This window comes from Bombina bombina, chromosome 5 (assembly GCF_027579735.1).
Source record: "Bombina bombina isolate aBomBom1 chromosome 5, aBomBom1.pri, whole genome shotgun sequence".
NCBI lineage: Eukaryota > Metazoa > Chordata > Amphibia > Anura > Bombinatoridae > Bombina > Bombina bombina.
The window spans coordinates 97,852,000-97,873,663 of NC_069503.1; the positions used below are offsets into that span (position 1 = coordinate 97,852,000).

The following is a 21,664-nucleotide window of genomic DNA, read 5'->3' on the forward strand; positions in this document are numbered from 1 at the left end:
GATATTTTATTTGCTAAAATGTTTTCTTTGAACAATGAAATATTTTTAAAAATTTCTTTTTGATAATTTATGAATTCAGTGTTATTTTCAAATGTTTTCATAGTGATTTTATGTTTGTCTATTTCAGTTTTGGTTTCATTTAATGAAATATTTCTTGACTTCACTATAATTTTCATGAGTCCTAAAGACGCTGTTTCGAGTACTTCGAACCATTCATTTGAGAGATCATTATTCAGGTCAAAGGTACAGTTTTTCTTTAAGCGGAGTCCTCTAGGGACCATATTATTTGCGATTTATTTTTCTGTGTACTTGATTTCAATGGTGTTTTTTAGTTCTTTTATTAGTAGGTTTTCTAAATTTTCACATAGATCGGTGAGATTTTTAGGGGTATTGTGCAAGGTGTTAAACTCTGTGCTATTATTATCAGAGAAGATTCCTTGGAGGATTTCCTCTCTTTGAGCAAAAATGTCCATATTTAGATAAGTTTATAATTGGATAAATACAGGGAGTGCAGAATTATTAGGCAAATGAGTATTTTGACCACATCATCCTCTTTATGCATGTTGTCTTACTCCAAGCTGTATAGGCTCGAAAGCCTACTACCAATTAAGCATATTAGGTGATGTGCATCTCTGTAATGAGAAGGGGTGTGGTCTAATGACATCAACACCCTATATCAGGTGTGCATAATTATTAGGCAACTTCCTTTCCTTTGGCAAAATGGGTCAAAAGAAGGACTTGACAGGCTCAGAAAAGTCAAAAATAGTGAGATATCTTGCAGAGGGATGCAGCACTCTTAAAATTGCAAAGCTTCTGAAGCGTGATCATCGAAACAATCAAGCGTTTCATTCAAAATAGTCAACAGGGTCGCAAGAAGCGTGTGGAAAAACCAAGGCGCAAAATAACTGCCCATGAACTGAGAAAAGTCAAGCGTGCAGCTGCCAAGATGCCACTTGCCACCAGTTTGGCCATATTTCAGAGCTGCAACATCACTGGAGTGCCCAAAAGCACAAGGTGTGCAATACTCAGAGACATGGCCAAGGTAAGAAAGGCTGAAAGACGACCACCACTGAACAAGACACACAAGCTGAAACGTCAAGACTGGGCCAAGAAATATCTCAAGACTGATTTTTCTAAGGTTTTATGGACTGATGAAATGAGAGTGAGTCTTGATGGGCCAGATGGATGGGCCCGTGGCTGGATTGGTAAAGGGCAGAGAGCTCCAGTCCGACTCAGACGCCAGCAAGGTGGAGGTGGAGTACTGGTTTGGGCTGGTATCATCAAAGATGAGCTTGTGGGGCCTTTTCGGGTTGAGGATGGAGTCAAGCTCAACTCCCAGTCCTACTGCCAGTTTCTGGAAGACACCTTCTTCAAGCAGTGGTACAGGAAGTAGTCTGCATCCTTCAAGAAAAACATGATTTTCATGCAGGACAATGCTCCATCACACGCGTCCAAGTACTCCACAGCGTGGCTGGCAAGAAAGGGTATAAAAGAAGAAAATCTAATGACATGGCCTCCTTGTTCACCTGATCTGAACCCCATTGAGAACCTGTGGTCCATCATCAAATGTGAGATTTACAAGGAGGGAAAACAGTACACCTCTCTGAACAGTGTCTGGGAGGCTATGGTTGCTGCTGCACGCAATGTTGATGGTGAACAGATCAAAACACTGACAGAATCCATGGATGGCAGGCTTTTGAGTGTCCTTGCAAAGAAAGGTGGCTATATTGGTCACTGATTTGTTTTTGTTTTGTTTTTGAATGTCAGAAATGTATATTTGTGAATGTTGAGATGTTATATTGGTTTCACTGGTAAAAATAAATAATTGAAATAGGTATATATTTGTTTTTTGTTAAGTTGCCTAATAATTATGCACAGTAATAGTCACCTGCACATACAGATATCCCCCTAAAATAGCTAAAACTAAAAACAAACTAAAAACTACTTCCAAAAATATTTAGCTTTGATATTAATTAGTTTTTTGGGTTCATTGAGAACATGGTTGTTGTTCAATAATAAAATTAATCCTCAAAAATACAACTTGCCTAATAATTCTGCACTCCCTGTATATATTAATAATCGTAGTGTATCAATGAGTGAATAAGTGATGGAAAATTTTGGGAATTATAAAGGTGTGTCTCTAACTCTAAAGAAGGTTAAAGATTATTAGTGAAAAACAATTAAGAGTGAGTGCACCTATTGGATTGAGACAGCTCAACCCTAATATACAGTTGTTCCTTCAAACAACTGTGAGGGATCGATGGGGTAAAAGAAAACAGGTGAGGGGAGCTGTGTGTATTTCAATACATATATATGTGTGTAATCGTGACCTATAGATGAGCTTCTCGTGTTAATTTTTGATTTTTCTGCAATATATATTGCACTAAGAAATGGGTGAACAAATAGGTGAAAAATAATGGAGGTATGACTATAAGAGGTTAAAAAACAGAATATTTAATTGTTGTAATTAAAAAACACAATATTTGACTAGATTATAAGTTCTGACTTGATTAAGTTAGTGGTAAAGAGCTCTATTACCTTGAGGAAAATAGTATAGTTAAAATATCTTGAAGTTAAAATGACATTACATTCATACTATAGTATTCAAAGCATTTGATAAGAACAAAAATAAAGGTAAAAATAATTATCGTGGAAGGTGGAAATAAATGTTCATCTGATGATTTGCATGTATCTTTTGATGTGACTTTAAGTGGAAAAGTAATTACTCACAGTTTGCATGAAAATTTTTCCAAGGTGTCTGATTGGTTGGAACAGACAAGCCTTTATGTGAATAAGATAATATATTCCGCTGTGATTTTGACTGAAATTCTGTAAAACTTGTAGATCAAGATTGTAGCTTTTGATGTGACTTTAAGTGGAAAAGTAATTACTCACAGTTTGCATGAAAATTTTTCCAAGGTGTCTGATTGGTTGGAACAGACAAGCCTTTATGTGAATAAGATAATATATTCCGCTGTGATTTTGACTTAAATTCTGTAAAACTTGTAGATCAAGATTGTAGCTTTTGATGTGACTTTAAGTGGAAAAGTAATTACTCACAGTTTGCATGAAAAATTTTCCAAGGTGTCTGATTGGTTGGAACAGACAAGCCTTTATGTGAATGAGATAATATATTCCGCTGTAATTTTGACTAAAATTCTTTAAAACTTGTAGATCAAGATTGTAGATGAGGATAACAAATACTTAGGTTTTTTATCCTGAGGCAGAAAAACTCCCTTTCCCCCAGTAACAGTTGAAATAATAGAACAAAATAAGCCCCTTGAACTAAATGATGGTGATCTATCCACCATGTCAGAGAGTGTCGTACATTGGGATTTAAGGATATTAATTGTGATATCTTTGTATAATCCTTGCACCATTGATTCAGCACACAAAGCTGAAGAGGTCTCATGTGAAAACGAGCAAAGGGGATCGCATCCGATGCTGCAGTCATGAGACCTGAAACTTCCATGCACATAGCCACTGGAGGGAATGACTGAGACTGATGGTGCCGGCAGGCTGCAACCAATTTTAAACTTCTCTTGTCTGTTAGAGACAGAGTCATGGACACTGAATCTATCTGGAAGCCTAAAAAGGTGACCCTTGTCTGAGGAATCAAGAAACTTTTTGGTAAATTGATCCTCCAACCATGTTTCTGAAGAAACAACACTAGTTGCTTCGTGTGAGATTCTGCAGTACGTAAAGACTGAGCTAGTACCAAGATATCGTCCAAATAAGGAAACACCGCAATACCCTGTTCTCTGATTACAGAAAGTAGGACACCCAGAACCTTTGAAAAGATTCTTGGAGTGGTTGCTAGGCCAAATGGAAGAGCAACAAATTGGTAATGCTTGTCTAGAAAAGAGAATCTCAGAAACTGATAATGTTCTGGATGAATCGGAATATGAAGTTATATATCCTGCAAGTCTATTGTGGACATAATGTCCTCGCTGAACAAAAGGCAGAATAGTCCTTATAGTCACCATCTTGAAAGTTAGTACTCTTACATAACGATTCAAAATTTTCAGATCCAGAACTGGTCTGAATAAATTTTCCTTCTTTGGGACAATGAATAGATTTGAATAAAACCCCAAACCTTGTTCCAGAAGAGGAACTGGCATGATTACCCCTGAAGACTCCAGGTCTGAAACACACTTCAGGAAAGCCTGAGCTTTTACTGGATTTACTGGGATACGTGAGAGAAAAAATCTTCTCACAGGAGGTCTTACTCTGAAACCTATTCGATACCCTTGAGAGACAATGCTCTGAATCCATTGATTTTGAACAGATTTTATCCAAATATCCTTGAAAAAACCTTAATCTGCCCCCTACCAGCTGAGCTGGAATGAGGGCTGCACCTTCATGCGGACTTAGGGGCTGACTTTGGTTTCCTAAAAGGCTTGGATTTATTCCAATTTGAGGAAGGCTTCCAATTGGAGGCAGATTCCTTGGGGGAGGATTGAGTTTTTGTTCCTTATTCTGATGAAAGGAATGAAAACGGTTAGAAGCCTTAGATTTACCCTTAGGTTTTTTATCCTGAGGCAGAAAAACTCCCTTTCCCCCAGTAACAGTTGAAATAATAGAATCCAACTGAGAACCAAATAAATTATTACCTTGGAAAGAAAGAGATAGTAATCTAGATTTAGATGTCATATCAGCATTCCAAGATTTAAGCCACAAAGCTCTTCTAGCTAATATAGCTAAAGACATGGATCTAACATCACAAATAAAATGATTTGCATGTTGCAGTAAGCGAATAATGCTAGATATGTCAGAATCCAATTCTTGTTGCGCTAAATTCTCCAACCAGAAAGTTGATGCAGCCGCAACATCAGCCAAAGAAACTTTGGGGTTCTTTTCCCAAAACTCTAGATTTTGCTGGCAAAGGATACAATTTTTTAAACCTTGAAGAAGGAATAAAAGAAGTACCTGGCTTATTCCATTCCTTATAAATCATATCAGAAATAGCCTCAGGAATAGGAAAAACCCCTGGAGAAACCACAGGAGGTTTAAAAAACAGCATTTAAACGTTTATTAGACTGAACGTCAAGAGGACTGGTTACCTCAATATCCAAAGTAATTAACACTTCTTTAATAAAGAACCCATATACTCAATTTTAAATAAATAAGTAGATTTGTCAGTGTCAATGTCTGAGGAGGATTTTCTGAATCAGATAGATCCTCATCAGAAGAGGATAAATTATCATATTGTTGGTCATTTGAAATTTCATCAACTAAATGAGAAGTTTTAAAAGACCTATTACATTTATTTGAAGGTGGAAATGCAGACAAAGCCTTCAGAATAGAATCAGAAACAAATTCTTTAAAATTTACAGGTATATTATGCACATTAGAAGTTGAAGGAACTGCAACTGGCAATGTACTATTACTGATGGACACATTATCTGCATGTAAAAGTTTATCAAAACAACTATTACAAATGACATTCGGCGATATAATTTCTACAATTTTACAACAAATGCACTTAGCTTTGGTAGAACTGATGTCAGGCAGCAATGTTCCAACAGAAGCTTCTGAGGCAGGATCAAAGTGAGACATCTTGCAAAATGTAAGAGAAAAAACAACATATAAAGCAAAATTATCTATTTCCTTATATGACAGTTTCAGGAATGGGAAAAAATGAAAATAGCATAGCCCTCTGATAGAGAAAAAAATCAAGAGGCAAACATCAATGGGGTATTGAAATAATGAAAGAGTTTGGCGCCAAGTATGACGCACAACGTAACTAAACTTTTTTGGCGCCAAAAAATAACTGGAAATGACACACTCGCGTCACTAATGATGCAACCGTGTGAAAGGTCTTGGCGTCAAGTATGACGCCGGAAATGACTAACTTGCATCATAGACGTACTTTTTCGCGGCAAAAATTTTTTCGCGCCAGCAATAAAGTTTAGCATTTGTCGCACCCGCGGGCATAATACCGCCCTCAATTTGTAAGAAGTAGTCAATTGAAAAAAAGACTAAACCCCAGGTAAGAAATAAATTTCATTTTTAAAAGATGTTTATATTCCCCAAATATGAAACTGACAGTCTGCAGAAGGAAATACATGAACCTGACTCATGGCAAATATAAGTACAATACATATATTTAGAACTTTATATAAATGCATAAAGTGCCAAACCATAGCTGAGGTGTCTTAAGTAATAAAAAACATATTTACCAAAAGACACCCATCCACATATAGCAGATAGCCAAACCAGTACTAAAACAGTTATTAGTAGAGGTAATGGTAAATTGAGAGTATATCGTCGATCTTAAAAGGGGAGGTAGGAGATGAATCTCTACGACCGATAACAGAGAACTTAAGAAAAATACCCCCGTTAGGGAAATCATCGTATTCAATAAGTGATACTCCCTTCACGTCCCTCTGACATTCGCTGTAATCTGAGAGGAATCGGGCTTCAACAATGCTGAGAAGCGCATATCAACGTAGAAATCTTAGCACAAACTTACTTCACCACCTCCATAGGAGGCAAAGTTTGTAAAACTGAATTGTGGGTGTGGTGAGGGGTGTATTTATAGGCATTTTGAGGTTTGGGAAACTTTGCCCCTCCTGGTAGGATTGTATATCCCATATGTCACTAGCTCATGGACTCTTGCCAATTACATGAAAGAAATCTCTCACATTTAAATAAACCATTTGTTTCCTCCTTACTTATCCATATGATAATCACTCCCTGAGGGGGATGCAGGGACTCTGTATTCATGTGACACCAGAGGGGACAATAGACATCTATATGAGAACAAAAGTCCAGGTGTGACCCTCTCATTGTCTCCCAACTGACAAGTTTTACTCATGTGAGTCACACAGAGAAAGGTGACACTCCCACATTAGTATAAATATCTGTGTAACACTCAGTGATATCACAGGAGGAACCAGAGAGACTTTATACTTACAGAGCTTCTGCTAAACGGTAATATGCAAAACCTGACATAAATCTTTATTAACAGCCTCACACTGTTGTGTTTTATATAATGATGAGAAAATATTGTTCTGTATTTTGTTCTTATTTCTATTAGCTGCACCTGTTTATCATTAGAACATTTATCCCACTGATCTGTGACTGATTCTTGTTGGGACCATTGATATTCAAAAATCTATAGAGAGGGGGTCTGGTGATTTGATATAGTCATGTGTATGGTAGATAGTGAGATATGGATATATATAGGTAGCAGGAAGTCATGGAACACTATAGCAAAATGTATCATAAAGGTTTAGTGGAAAGTGCTGTCAATAAGTAATTATAAGAGGAGATTTCTACAGCTGTGCAATGAGAAAAAAAATAGTCCTCTTGGACTGGTAAATAGAGCTAGACATAAGGAAGGGGGGTATATGAGACAGCAATGACTTTTAGATCTGCATCAATGTATAGCCTACATAGATAGACTTCTCACAGCTAGCAAGCGTGGGCTACATTATGACATCATATAGTAATGGGAAGCTGGGGGATGTGAGTATGATCTAATATATGGCTTAATTGGACCTCTGACTATTTTAATATTGAGACGGACCTTGCTGGCTGATAAATAAGGTGGAGTTAAAACTATATGCAGATAAACTGAGGGAATTGGAGAGAGAAAATAAACAATTTAGGCACATGTATCCCCCTACATGGTCTCTCCATGAGAGTCTTGATCAGACCTAGTGGTCGTCATTGATACCATATTGAGAGGGGAAGCTGAGAATGGTATATTGCTAAGTTATGCGCTCATAGTAGAACCGGACCGTATTAGCAGTGTATATTTTATGTACATTGGACTTCAAAGATCTCAGTAACAAACATACATGATATACATGATATAAACTTATGAGGGTTTAATATATTTGGTAATTTATAGCAGAAGAAATTAGGAATATGAGGGCATACAACCTCCCAGGTGATCTCTCTGTTATTACTGCAGTCAGACCATGCGGTCATCACTAGCACCATGTTAAGAGGGGTACGCTGAACATCATATATTACCCAGTCTTAGGCCTAGATTTGGAGTTCGGCGGTAAAAGGGCTGTTAACGCTCCGCGGGCTTTTTTCTGGCCGCACCATAAATTTAACTCTGGTATCGAGAGTTTAAACAAATGCTGCGTTAGGCTCCAAAAAAGGAGCGTAGAGCATTTTTACCGCAAATGCAACTCTCGATACCAGAGTTGCTTACGGACGCGGCCGGCCTCAAAAACGTGCTCGTGCACGATTCCCCCATAGGAAACAATGGGGCTGTTTGAGCTGAAAAAAAACCTAACACCTGCAAAAAAGCAGCGTTCAGCTCCTAACGCAGCCCCATTGTTTCCTATGGGGAAACACTTCCTACGTCTGCACCTAACACTCTAACATGTACCCCGAGTCTAAAGACCCCTAGCCTTACACTTATTAACCCCTAATCTGCCGCCCCCGCTATCGCTGACCCCTGCATATTTTTTTAAACCCCTAATCTGCCGCTCCGTAAACCGCCGCAACCTACGTTATCCCTATGTACCCCTAATCTGCTGCCCTAACATCGCCGACCCCTATATTATATTTATTAACCCCTAATCTGCCCCCCACAACGTCGCCTCCACCTAACTACACTTATTAACCCCTAATCTGCCGAGCGGACCTGAGCGCTACTATAATAAAGTTATTAACCCCTAATCCGCCTCACTAACCCTATCATAAATAGTATTAACCCCTAATCTGCCCTCCCTAACATCGCCGACACCTACCTTCAATTATTAACCCCTAATCTTCCGATCGGAGCTCACCGCTATTCTAATAAATGGATTAACCCCTAAAGCTAAGTCTAACCCTAACACTAACACCCCCCTAAGTTAAATATAATTTTTATCTAACGAAATAAATTAACTCTTATTAAATAAATGATTCCTATTTAAAGCTAAATACTTACCTGTAAAATAAATCCTAATATAGCTACAATATAAATTATAATTATATTATAGCTATTTTAGGATTTATATTTATTTTACAGGTAACTTTGTATTTATTTTAACCAGGTACAATAGCTATTAAATAGTTAAGAACTATTTAATAGTTACCTAGTTAAAATAATAACAAAATTACCTGTAAAATAAATCCTAACCTAAGATATAATTAAACCTAACACTACCCTATCAATAAAATAATTAAATAAGCTACCTACAATTACCTACAATTAACCTAACACTACACTATCAATAAATTAATTAAACACAATTCCTACAAATAAATACAATTAAATAAACTAGCTAAAGTACAAAAAATAAAAAAGAACTAAGTTACAGAAAATAAAAAAATATTTACAAACATAAGAAAAATATTACAACAATTTTAAACTAATTACACCTACTCTAAGCCCCCTAATAAAATAACAAAGCCCCCCAAAATAAAAAATTCCCTACCCTATTCTAAATTAAAAAAGTTACAAGCTCTTTTACCTTACCAGCCCTGAACAGGGCCCTTTGCGGGGCATGCCCCAAGAAGTTCAGCTCTTTTGCCTGTAAAAAAAAACATACAATACCCCCCCCCCAACATTACAACCCACCACCCACATACCCCTAATCTAACCCAAACCCCCCTTAAATAAACCTAACACTAATCCCCTGAAGATCTTCCTACCTTGTCTTCACCATCCAGGTATCACCGATCCGTCCTGGCTCCAAGATCTTCATCCAACCCAAGCGGGGGTTGGCGATCCATAATCCGGTGCTGAAGAGGTCCAGAAGAGGCTCCAAAGTCTTCCTCCTATCCGGCAAGAAGAGGACATCCGGACCGGCAAACATCTTCTCCAAGCGGCATCTTCGATCTTCTTCCATCCGGAGCGAAGTGGCAGGATCCTGAAGACCTCCAGCGCGGAACATCCATCCGGACCGACGACTGAACGACGAATGACTGTTCCTTTAAGGGACGTCATCCAAGATGGCGTCCCTCGAATTCCGATTGGCTGATAGGATTCTATCAGCCAATCGGAATTAAGGTAGGAATTTTCTGATTGGCTGATGGAATCAGCCAATCAGAATCTAGTTCAATCCGATTGGCCGATCCAATCAGCCAATCAGATTGAGCTCGCATAGAATCCTATCAGCCAATCGGAATTCGAGGGACGCCATCTTGGATGACGTCCCTTAAAGGAACAGTCATTCGTCGTTCAGTCGTCGGTCCGGATGGATGTTCCGCGCTGGAGGTCTTCAGGATCCTGCCACTTCGCTCCGGATGGAAGAAGATCGAAGATGCCGCTTGGAGAAGATCTTCAGGGGATTAGTGTTAGGTTTATTTAAGGGGGGTTTGGGTTAGATTAGGGGTATGTGGGTGGTGGGTTGTAATGTTGGGGGGGGGGTATTGTATGTTTTTTTTTACAGGCAAAAGAGCTGAACTTCTCGGGGCATGCCCCGCAAAGGGCCCTGTTCAGGGCTGGTAAGGTAAAAGAGCTTGTAACTTTTTTAATTTAGAATAGGGTAGGGAATTTTTTATTTTGGGGGGCTTTGTTATTTTATTAGGGGGCTTAGAGTAGGTGTAATTAGTTTAAAATTGTTGTAATATTTTTCTTATGTTTGTAAATATTTTTTTATTTTCTGTAACTTAGTTCTTTTTTATTTTTTGTACTTTAGCTAGTTTATTTAATTGTATTTATTTGTAGGAATTGTGTTTAATTAATTTATTGATAGTGTAGTGTTAGGTTAATTGTAGGTAATTGTAGGTAGTTTATTTAATTATTTTATTGATAGGGTAGTGTTAGGTTTAATTATATCTTAGGTTATGTATGTTTTTTTATGTAGGATAAATGTGGCGCAACTCTATCAGGCTTCACATTACATATGAACCACTTAGGTTAATTTCTAATTTACCTGGTGCAAATTGATCCTAAGATACGTTTCTTACTTATTACATGATTGTCCACTATCCTAGAGCTGTTCATCACTCCCCTCTGGTCACGCATGCAGGTAAACCTTATGTTTATCTGCATACAAAAATCCTCTACCTAGATACTTTACAATCTCCTGAAATACAAGTTACAAATATCAACTTTATATAACCATAGTTTACTACCCCCTTAATGTTGCCTATCTCTAGCTTAAAGAGGTCTATCATAACCTCCTTTGTTCTTGGGGACCTTTCACATTCTAATCAGAACATTTTATTCTATCATCTTGTTATCAGTATAACATAATACAAATAAAATGAGATCTCTCACTAGAGGCTCATGAGTAGTCTCCTTTTTTCTAGCATACCCACCGCTATTTTAAATGCCTTATAAGCTTTGGAGGTCCATAAGTGGCCTCACCAGATGATCGGAGGGTTTAGAATTTTATCGGCATACTATTTATATACAGTTCTTTTCAGACTTAAAGCTTTTACTTGGAAACAGTGAAAATTGTTATATTTTATGTTTATAACTATAGCGAGTAATGTGGAAATTTCTCAGTGCTGATGTAGTATTTGTTTTGATACCTTTATCACATTGCAATGATTTATATGATTCATATATTGTTTGTATGCCTCAAGATGCACCTCATTAAAAAAAAATCCCATATCATATGGGGGCTTCATTTAAATATAATAGTAATACAATAAAAAATAAAAACATATAGGCCTAGATTTGGAGTTTGGCGGTAAAAGGGCTGTTAACGCTCCGCGGGTTTTTTTCTGGCCGCACCATAAAATTAACTCTGGTATCGAGAGTTCAAAAAAATGCTGCGTTAGGCTCCAAAAAAGGAGCGTAGAGCATTTTTACCGCAAATGCAACTCTCGATACCAGTTGCTTACGGACGCGGCCAGCCTCAAAAAACGTGCTCGTGCACGATTCTCCCATAGGAAACAATGGGGCTGTTTGAGCTGAAAAAAAACCTAACACCTGCAAAAAAGCAGCGTTCAGCTCCTAACGCAGCCCCATTGTTTCCTATGGGAAAACACTTCCTACGTCTGCACCTAACACCCTAACATGTACCCCGAGTCTAAACACCCCTAACCTTACACTTATTAACCCCTATTCTGCCGCCCCCGCTATCGCTGACCCCTGCATTACACTTTTAACCCCTAATCTGCCGCTCCGTAAACCGCCGCAACCTACGTTATCCCTATGTACCCCTAATCTGCTGCCCTAACATCGCCGACCCCTATGTTATATTTATTAACCCCTAATCTGCCCCCCCACAACGTCGCCGACACCTACCTACACTTATTAACCCCTAATCTGCCGAGCGGACCTGAGCGCTACTATAATAAAGTTATTAACCCCTAATCCGCCTCACTAACCCTATCATAAATAGTATTAACCCCTAATCTGCCCTCCCTAACATCGCCGACACCTACCTTCAATTATTAACCCCTAATCTTCCGATCGGAGCTCACCGCTATTCTAATAAATGTATTAACCCCTAAAGCTAAGTCTAACCCTTAATTAAGGTATGAATTTTCTGATTGGCTGATGGAATCAGCCAATCAGAATCAAGTTCAATCCGATTGGCTGATCCAATCAGCCAATCAGATTGAGCTCGCATTCTATTGGCTGATCGGAACAGCCAATAGAATGCAAGCTCAATCTGATTGGCTGATTGGATCAGCCAATCGGATTGAACTTGATTCTGATTGGCTGATTCCATCAGCCAATCAGAAAATTCATACCTTAATTCCGATTGGCTGATAGAATCCTATCAACCAATCGGAATTCGAGGGACGCCATCTTGGATGACATCCCTTAAAGGAACAGTCATTCGTCGATCAGTCGTCGGGCCGGATGGATGTTCCGCGCTGGAGGTCTTCAGGATCCTGCCGCTTCGCTCCGGATGGAAGAAGATAGAAGATGCCGCTTGGAGAAGATGTTTGCCGGTCCGGATGTCCTCTTCTTGCCGGATAGGAGGAAGACTTTGGACCCTCTTCTGGACTTCTTCAGTGGATGTCTAGCCCCCGCTTGGGTTGGATGAAGATATCGGAGCCAGGACCGATCGGTGATACCTGGATGGTGAAGACAAGGTAGGAAGATCTTCAGGGGATTAGTGTTAGGTTTATTTAAGGGGGGTTTGGGTTAGATTAGGGGTATGTGGGTGGTGGGTTGTAATGTTGGGAGGGGGGTATTGTATGTTTTTTTTTACAGGCAAAAGAGCTGAACTTCTTGGGGCATGCCCCGCAAAGGGCCCTGTTCAGGGCTGGTAAGGTAAAAGAGCTTGTAACTTTTTTAATTTAGAATAGGGTAGGGAATTTTTTATTTTGGGGGGCTTTGTTATTTTATTAGGGGGCTTAGAGTAGGTGTAATTAGTTTAAAATTGTTGTAATATTTTTCTTATGTTTGTAAATATTTTTTTATTTTCTGTAACTTAGTTCTTTTTTATTTTTTGTACTTTAGCTAGTTTATTTAATTGTATTTATTTGTAGCAATTGTGTTTATTTAATTTATTGATAGTGTAGTGTTAGGTTAATTGTAGGTAATTGTAGGTAGTTTATTTAATTATTTTATTGATAGGGTAGTGTTAGGTTTAATTATATCTTAGGTTAGGATTTATTTTACAGGTAATTTTGTAAATATTTTAACTAGGTAACTATTAAATAGTTCTTAACTATTTAATAGCTATTGTACCTAGTTAAAATAAATACCAAGTTGCCTGTAAAATAAATATTAATCCTAAAATAGCTATAATATAATTATAATTTATATTGTAGCTATATTAGGGTTTATTTTACAGGTAAGTATTTAGCTTTAAATAGGAATAATTTATTTAATAAGAGTTAATTTATTTCGTTAGATTAAAATTATATTTAAGTTAGGGGGGTGTTAGGGTTAGGGTTAGACTTAGCTTTAGGGGTTAATACATTTATTAGAATAGCGGTGAGCTCCGATCGGAAGATTAGGGGTTAATAATTGAAGTTAAGTGTCGGCGATGTTAGGGAGGGCAGATTAGGGGTTAATACTATTTATTATAGGGTTAGTGAGGCGGATTAGGGCTTAATAACTTTATTATAGTAGCGCTCAGGTCCGCTCGGCAGATTAGGGGTTAATAAGTGTAGGCAGGTGTCGGCGACGTTGAGGGGGGCAGATTAGGGGTTAATAAATATAACATAGGGGTCGGCGGTGTTAGGGGCAGCAGATTAGGGGTACATAGGGATAACGTAGGTGGCGGCGCTTTGCGGTCGGAAGATTAGGGGTTAATTATTTTAAGTAGCTGGCGGCGATGTTGTGGGGGGCAGATTAGGGGTTAATAAATGTAATATAGGGGTCGGCGGGGGTTAGGGGCAGCAGATTAGGGGTACATAAGTATAACGTAGGTGGCGGTCGGCAGATTAGGGGTTAAAATTTTTAATCGAGTGGCGGCGATGTGGGGGGAGCTCGGTTTAGGGGTACATAGGTAGTTTATGGGTGTTAGTGTACTTTAGGGTACAGTAGTTAAGAGCTTTACAAACCGGCGTTAGCCAGAAAGCTCTTAACTACTGACTTTTTTCTGCGGCTGGAGTTTTGTCGTTAGAGCTCTAACGCTCACTTCAGAAACGACTCTAAATACCGGAGTTAGGAAGATCCCATTGAAAAGATAGGATACGCAAATGGCGTAGGGGGATCTGCGGTATGGAAAAGTCGCGGCTGAAAAGTGAGCGTTAGACCCTTACCTACACGACTCTAAATACCGGCGGTAGCCTAAAACCAGCGTTAGGAGCCTCTAACGCTGGTTTTCACGGCTACCGCCGAACTCTAAATCTAGGCCATAGTTAGTTGCAGAGTACAGCAATGCATATGTGTAGAATAAAACAGTCAGAAGAAATATAATTTATCCTACAAAGATTAAAAAAGGAAGATTAGATAATACTGTTAGTTAACAAACAATAAAAGGGTGAGTTATTAGTATTGACATATTCAGCTTTGTATCTCATATGTATCTAATAACAGGTTAATATTATACATCTGTGTGCAACTGAGTTCTAATAAAATAATCCCCATCAATAAAAACATAAAATAATGCTGTATCCTGAGATATTTTAGGACACAACAGAAAAATCTCTCACATTTAAATAAACCATTTGTTTCCTCCTTACTTATCCGAATGATAATCACACCCTGAGGGGGAGGCAGGGACTCTGTATTCATGTGACACCAGAAGGGACAATAGACATCTATATGAGAACAAAAGTCCAGGTGTGACCCTCTCATTGTCTCCCAACTGACAAGTTGTACTCATGTGAGTCACACAGAGAAAGGTGACACTCCCACATTAGTATAAATATCAGTGTAACACTCAGTGATATCACAGGAAGAACCAGAGAGACTTCCTACTTACAGAGCTTCTGCTAAACGGTAATATGCAAAACCTGACATAAATCTTTATTAACAGCCTCACACTGTTGTGTTTTATATAATGATGAGAAAATATTGTTCTGTATTTTGATCTTATTTCTATTAGCTGCACCTGTTTATCATCAGAACGTTTATCCCACTGATCTGTGACTGATCCTTGTTGGGACCATGGATATTCACAAATCTATATAGAGGGGGTCTGGTGATTTGATATAGTCATGCGTATGGTAGATAGTGAGATATGGATATATATAGGTAGCAGGAAGTCATGGCACACTATAGTAAAATGTATCATAAAGGTTTAGTGGAAAGTGCTGTCAATAAGTAATTATAAGAGGAGATTTCTACAGCTGTGCAATGAGAAAAAAAGAGTCCTCTTGGACTGGTAAATAGAGCTAGACATAAGGAAGGGGGGTATATGAGATAGCAATGACATTTAGATCTGCATCAATGTATAGCCTACATAGATAGACTTCTCACAGCTAGAAAGCGTGGACTACATTATGACATCATATAGTAATGGGAAGCTGGGGGGATGTGAGTATGATCTAATATATGGCTTAATTGGACCTCTGACTATTTTAATATTGAAAATCTTCAAAGAATGCAGCAGCACCACTTCTCATATAAAAAGTTCCTTTATTAAACACATAGTAGGAGCAGGTACAATAGAACGACGTTTCGGGTGGTTATCCCTATAAAGGAACTTTTTATATGAGAAGTGGTGCTGCTGCATTCTTTGAAGATTTTGGATACTGTTTGGATCCTTGCAGTGATCCTATGCTAGCTTGCACACACCTTGGGTCTGAGTGCTGGATTTCAATCTTATTTTAATATTGAGACAGACCTTGCTGGCTGCTAAATAAAGTGGAGTTTAAACTATATGCAGATAAACTGAGGGGATTGGAGAGAGAAAAGAAGCAATTTAAGCACACCTATCCCCCTACGTGGTCTCTCCATGAGAGTCTTGATCTGACCTAGTGCTCGTCATCGATACCATATTGAGAGGGGAAGCTGAGAATGGTATATTGCTAAGTTATGCGCTCATAGTAGAACCGGACCGTATTAGCAGTGTATATTTTATGTACATTGGACTTCAAAGAACTCAGTAACAAACATACATGATATACATGATATAAACTTATGAGGGTTTAATATATTTGGTAATTTATAGCAGACAAAATGAGGAATATGAGGGCATACAACCTCCCAGGTGATCTCTCTGTTATTATTGCAGTCAGACAATGCGGTCATCACTAACACCATGTTAAGAGGGGTACGCTGAACATCATATATTACCCAGTCATAGACTTTTAACAAATATAAAGTTAAGACCTACTCCAGACCACATCGGTAGTGCATATTCTATATACAGTAGGTAGCAAAAATTGTTAGCTTTCTCTGATTCATATAGGAAAGCATTTCATCCATAATAAACAAAGATGATAGGCATGTGAGATACATAGGGGAACTTAATAGTCAGAAGTGGAATAATAAAGTTTCGTAATATGAAATACAAAAACATATTGTTGTCCATGGCTTTACATGACCATTTAGTTAATAGGTTAAGGTCCTTAATGTTCTTACTTTTGCCTCTCAAACTGCTCTCAGCGTAGAAGGGAAGCATGTTAAATTAGGGCGGGGGGGGGGGAATTCTCAGCCCATTCCAAAGCGATAGTTCAGTACCTGGATAATTGGGAGAGTTTTTCCTAGGAGCGAGGTGGCTTCGGGAGCCAGTTCAGCAAACTCGAACTTGAGGTAAGGCAGTTGGGAAAGATTGTCTGAGTCCCGGAGTATACTCCTCATCATCATATATTCAGATAGATGGCAGTTGTCGGGAGACCCGGTAATTTGCAGCGTCTCTGCTAATCAATTCGGTGGCTGGGCCAAGGGTGATGAGGTAATGCAGCCATACCTCTGTGTTTGGTGTATCCAAGAGAATAGCTGAAATCTCAGGGGTTGCTGACAGTGTGTGCTCCAAGCTTTCTGCGGGAGATGATCCTTCCATGTCTGCAGAACCACCACAAGTTTCTTTCATCTGAGGAAGATTTTCTCCCATGCTTGCGCAGCTCCTGTTTGTTCCATCTGTTGGTTTGTTGATTTAAAGCTGGAATGTGGCAGTCTCAGGCGCAGATTCTTCCCTTGCTGTGATAGCCAGGCTGTTGGGGCTAAGCTGTATCGGTTTATCCACTGTCTCCAAATGTAGAGTATCCTGGTTGCCAGTTTCCAGAGAGGAAGCTCTTTTCCCTGCTGTGCGGTATTCCCCTCTCGCCGTATCTGTGTCTGTCGGGTCGGAGTATAAGTAGTCGGTCTCTTGTAAGCCGGTTGGTCTTACCCTATCCGGCTTGTGGAGAGCTGGGTAAAAGATCACCGCCATTCTTTCATCCAGTTTCTGGACATGCAACTGTAGTATTGCTCGCAATTGCGTAAGAAAGAAAGCTTCCTCCATTTTCAGTTAGCATGTAGGGGATAGCGTAAACTTTAGCCTTAGTTTGCTGCAAATATGTAGTCCTCTCAGCAATAGGGACAGTGCTAGTTTCAGAGGAAGGACTGCACACTTAGGCACAGATTGTTGTGGGGACGGTGTTTAGGCTTCTGTGATAGGGGAAGGCCTCAGAATGAATAGCCCAGTACTGAGGGCAATTAAGCAACGTCAAGGTTCAAAACCCTAAATTTCAAATCAGGCTGTCCACAGACCAGTTTCTCCAATAGTTTGAATAATATATATCCAGTTTTAGCTTCACAATATTAGTGATTTTAGGAGATAACTTAAGGAGTTGAAGCTCAGTGCGACCACTAAGATGCCTGTCGCCCTGAAGTCCCCCCTATTACATTGTATTTTTATTATGCATCTGTGGTTTTGTAATTCTATATTTTATGGTCCTTTGAAATGAACTGAATTTGCCAAAATAACATCTCATTATATTATCACTCGATGTAAACACAAATGTTTTCTTAACTCTATCCAATAAAACAATTGAAATGAACATTTTAGTGCCTATCTCTCCCACACTCCCTTGCAGTGTAAAACAACTCAGTATTGACCAAGAGAAGTTAAAGGACTGGGGATGGAGCACATGACAAAATGTCTGACAGTGATAATTAGTAGGAAGTACAATACCAATACTGCAGTATCCAAATTAACATATTTAAACAAATGATTTTTAACATTTCTTTCAGGAGAAAATATTGTTTCATATAAATGATAGAAAATAAAGATTATAATATATTTGTAATGTTGTGATATGGCCCCACTTAAATAGATTTTCTACCATTATGTTGTATAGATCTGGAAGATTAATATTTAAAGGGCAATTATAACACCCACAGTGATATCTGTACTAATTGCTTGTGCTGAATCAACATCACATATGTAATAATCTAATCAGCTGATCTGTATCACATGAACTGTTATGTGTGCCTTTAATTATACCATACATACAGTTAATCAGAGCCATTATTTATTATTATCCCTTTAAACTATTTAATATACTTTTTACAGACACGGCCAGAGCACTGAGAGATATCAGGTATTGATGTAACTGGAGTGAATAAGGGAACCTTCTTCCTGAGCACAGACATTGGAGCCTGTTATCAGCATGAACTCATATGTGTTAGGTGAGTGAAATAGATATTATGCTGACTTTAATTACTGGGAAAATAGAATAGATCACTCATTAAACAAATATAAACTATTATATTTATATCTGCATCTTTTAAGTACATTTGTGTCAGTGACAGTTATAAAGAAAGAGCAACCTCTATTGGGCTGAGGAGTAGGGTAAAAAATACTACCCCCCTTCTGTCCTTTTTAAGTGAAACATTTTTTTTTTTTATTTATTGAAGTCTCCCAACTCCACCAGTAAAATAACAACAATGTATACAACACATCACATATCAATACAAAATAATAGCGCATGGAGCACAGTGTGTAAGATAGCTATAAAGGGTATCTAGTTCGCATACAAGAACAACATAGTTTTGATCTTATTATCTCCTTATGGTAGAGTAAAGAACGACCTCTTATATTACAGATAGAACTCATTACACTCGAAAAGAAAGAAGGAGTAATAAGAGTACCTATCTTAGAGAAGAAGGAAAGAAAGAGAGGGACAGAAATGGAAAAGTAAAAAATGAAGTAAGGATTGAGTGCTCGCAGAACTTTCTATGAATTAATTCCAACCTCCTATTAGGCTCTTGTTTCAACAGCTCTTCTTGTTTGCATCCTAACAGTGTCTTCCCAAACTATCCATTCTTCCCAAACTTTTAGGAACTCCTGTCTTTTGTCTAATAAGGATGATGCAATATTCTCCATTTGATAATAGTATCTAATTTTGTTTAGGATAACATCGTAGTGGGGGACTGATGTTTTCCAATATTTAGCCATCACTGTCCTAGTTGCAGTACATATTATACCTACTAGTTTTAATGATTGTCTGTGTAATCCCTCAATAGGGAAGTGTAGTAGGGCCTGTTCTATACTTAGTGTAATCCGTCTATTAAAGATGTTGCTTAAAAGTTCAGAGGTGGAGTCCCAAACTCTTACTCTCTGGACAATCCCACCACATATGAATGTATGTACCCTCTATCTGACAACCTCGGTAGCACTGAGATGGCCCAGCCATGTTAGATTCCAGCTGATAGTATTTAAATCTACTGGGGTAATTATACCATCTATATATAACTTTAATATAATTTTCCTTTAGGTTTGCGCTAACAGAACACGCTAGGCTTTTCTGGATCGTGGTTGCCCATTCTGATGAGTCTCTAACAAGGTTAACCTCGTCTTCCCACTTTTTGATAAAGTATAACTTCTCAGGGTGTATGCTAACAGACAACCACCTGTAAAGACTAGAAATTGTACCCCTGATTCTGGAATCGGATTGACAAAATTTCTCATATAGTGTGGGAGTGTTCAAGGTTCTCAGTCTGCGGATCTTATCTATCTTATTTTTGAGTTGGAAATAGTGGAACCAGGAATGCGGTGTGGAAGGTTGAAGTTTGTGATATTGCTGGAACGAGATAATCTCAGAATTTTGTAGTGCATCAGCAATTCTATACAAGCTTTTGTTGGCCCATATTGTGTTAGTGTGGGTATTATGGTGGTCCGAAAAAATGGACAGCGGTGTAAGAGGGGAGCCCCCCGGAATCAAATTATATCTTTTTTGTAGTTTATCCCATAGTCTCAGGGTGTGTCCTAGCGAGGTACAATTTGACCAGTAGTCTGGTCTATCTTTTTTAGGTGTCCAGAACATCTGATAGACTGGTTTAAGGTTTAATATATCTCCCTCTAGCTGGACCCAGGCTAGTTCACTATTAGAATTATGTAGGAGTGCTGTTTGAGCTAACCTAGCAGCATTGTAATATACTTGGAGATCAGGTACTCCCAATCCCCCTTCAGTTTTAGGTTGCAAAAGGGTACGCCTATTTATTCTCGCTTTCTTATTAGCCCAAATGAATTCAAAAATGTTTTTTTTGGATGATTTTAAGATCTTTTGTGGGGATATCTACAGGCAGTGATCTAAATAGATACAGTAATTTTGGAAGTATCACCATCCTACTGACCACCATTTTGCCATAAAACAAAATTTTATATGTGCTCCAGGATTTCATTTCTTTATGGAGGTATTTGTATATCGGAGGGTAATTAAGTTTATATAACTCTTTTAGGTTGGAAGGGAGGAAAACTCTGAGATATTTGATCGCCCTAGTAGCCCACTTAAAATCAAAATTGATTTCCAACAGTTTTTTGGTATGACTGGGGAGATGAACCTCAATGGCTTCACACTTGTCGTTATTAACCTTGTAACCCGAAAGGGTGCCAAAGGTTGATAGAAGCTCGTATAAAATTGGTAGAGATAGTAGTGGTTTGCTGATTGTTAGGATGATATCATCAGCGAATAAGGAGAGTTTGTGATCCTTTTTACCTACTGTTATACCGGAGATATCTCTGTGGTTTCTTATGCTAGCGGCTAAGGGCTCAATGCACATGGCAAATAGCAGGGGCGACAATGGGCACCCTTGTCTGGTACCATTATTGATATAGATTCTTTTGGATTGGTAACCTGCTACTCTAAGATAAGCTGATGGCTTACTATATATGGCCTGAATCGCTTTACTAAAGGAACCTGATATTCCAAACTGTGATAGAGTTTCATTCATGTAATCCCAATGGATTCTGTCGAATGCCTTCTCTGCGTCCAAAGATAGGAACAGAGAAGGCACTCTTTCTTTATTCGCAAAGTCAGTCAAGTCGATGACCCTGCGAACATTGTCTGGGGCTTCTCTCCCTATAATAAACCCCACTTGGTCATTCGAAATCAATTTGGGTATATGTAGATTTAACCTAGTGGCCATTATTTTAGTAAGGATTTTGAGATCTAAATTTATGAGCGAAATTGG

The 21,664-nt window shown here is 38.5% G+C and overlaps 1 protein-coding gene across 1 annotated transcript in view; it reads left to right on the forward strand.

Annotated features, from left to right (window-relative positions):
* Nucleotides 1–21,664, forward strand: part of LOC128661354 (zinc finger protein 585B-like) — a 93,692-nt gene that overhangs the window by 56,918 nt on the left and 15,110 nt on the right. The window contains exons 2-3 of the mRNA XM_053715618.1: nt 128–243; nt 20,933–21,067. Coding sequence (XP_053571593.1) covers nt 128–243; nt 20,933–21,067 — 251 coding nt within the window. The remainder of the gene's footprint in view (nt 1–127; nt 244–20,932; nt 21,068–21,664) is intronic.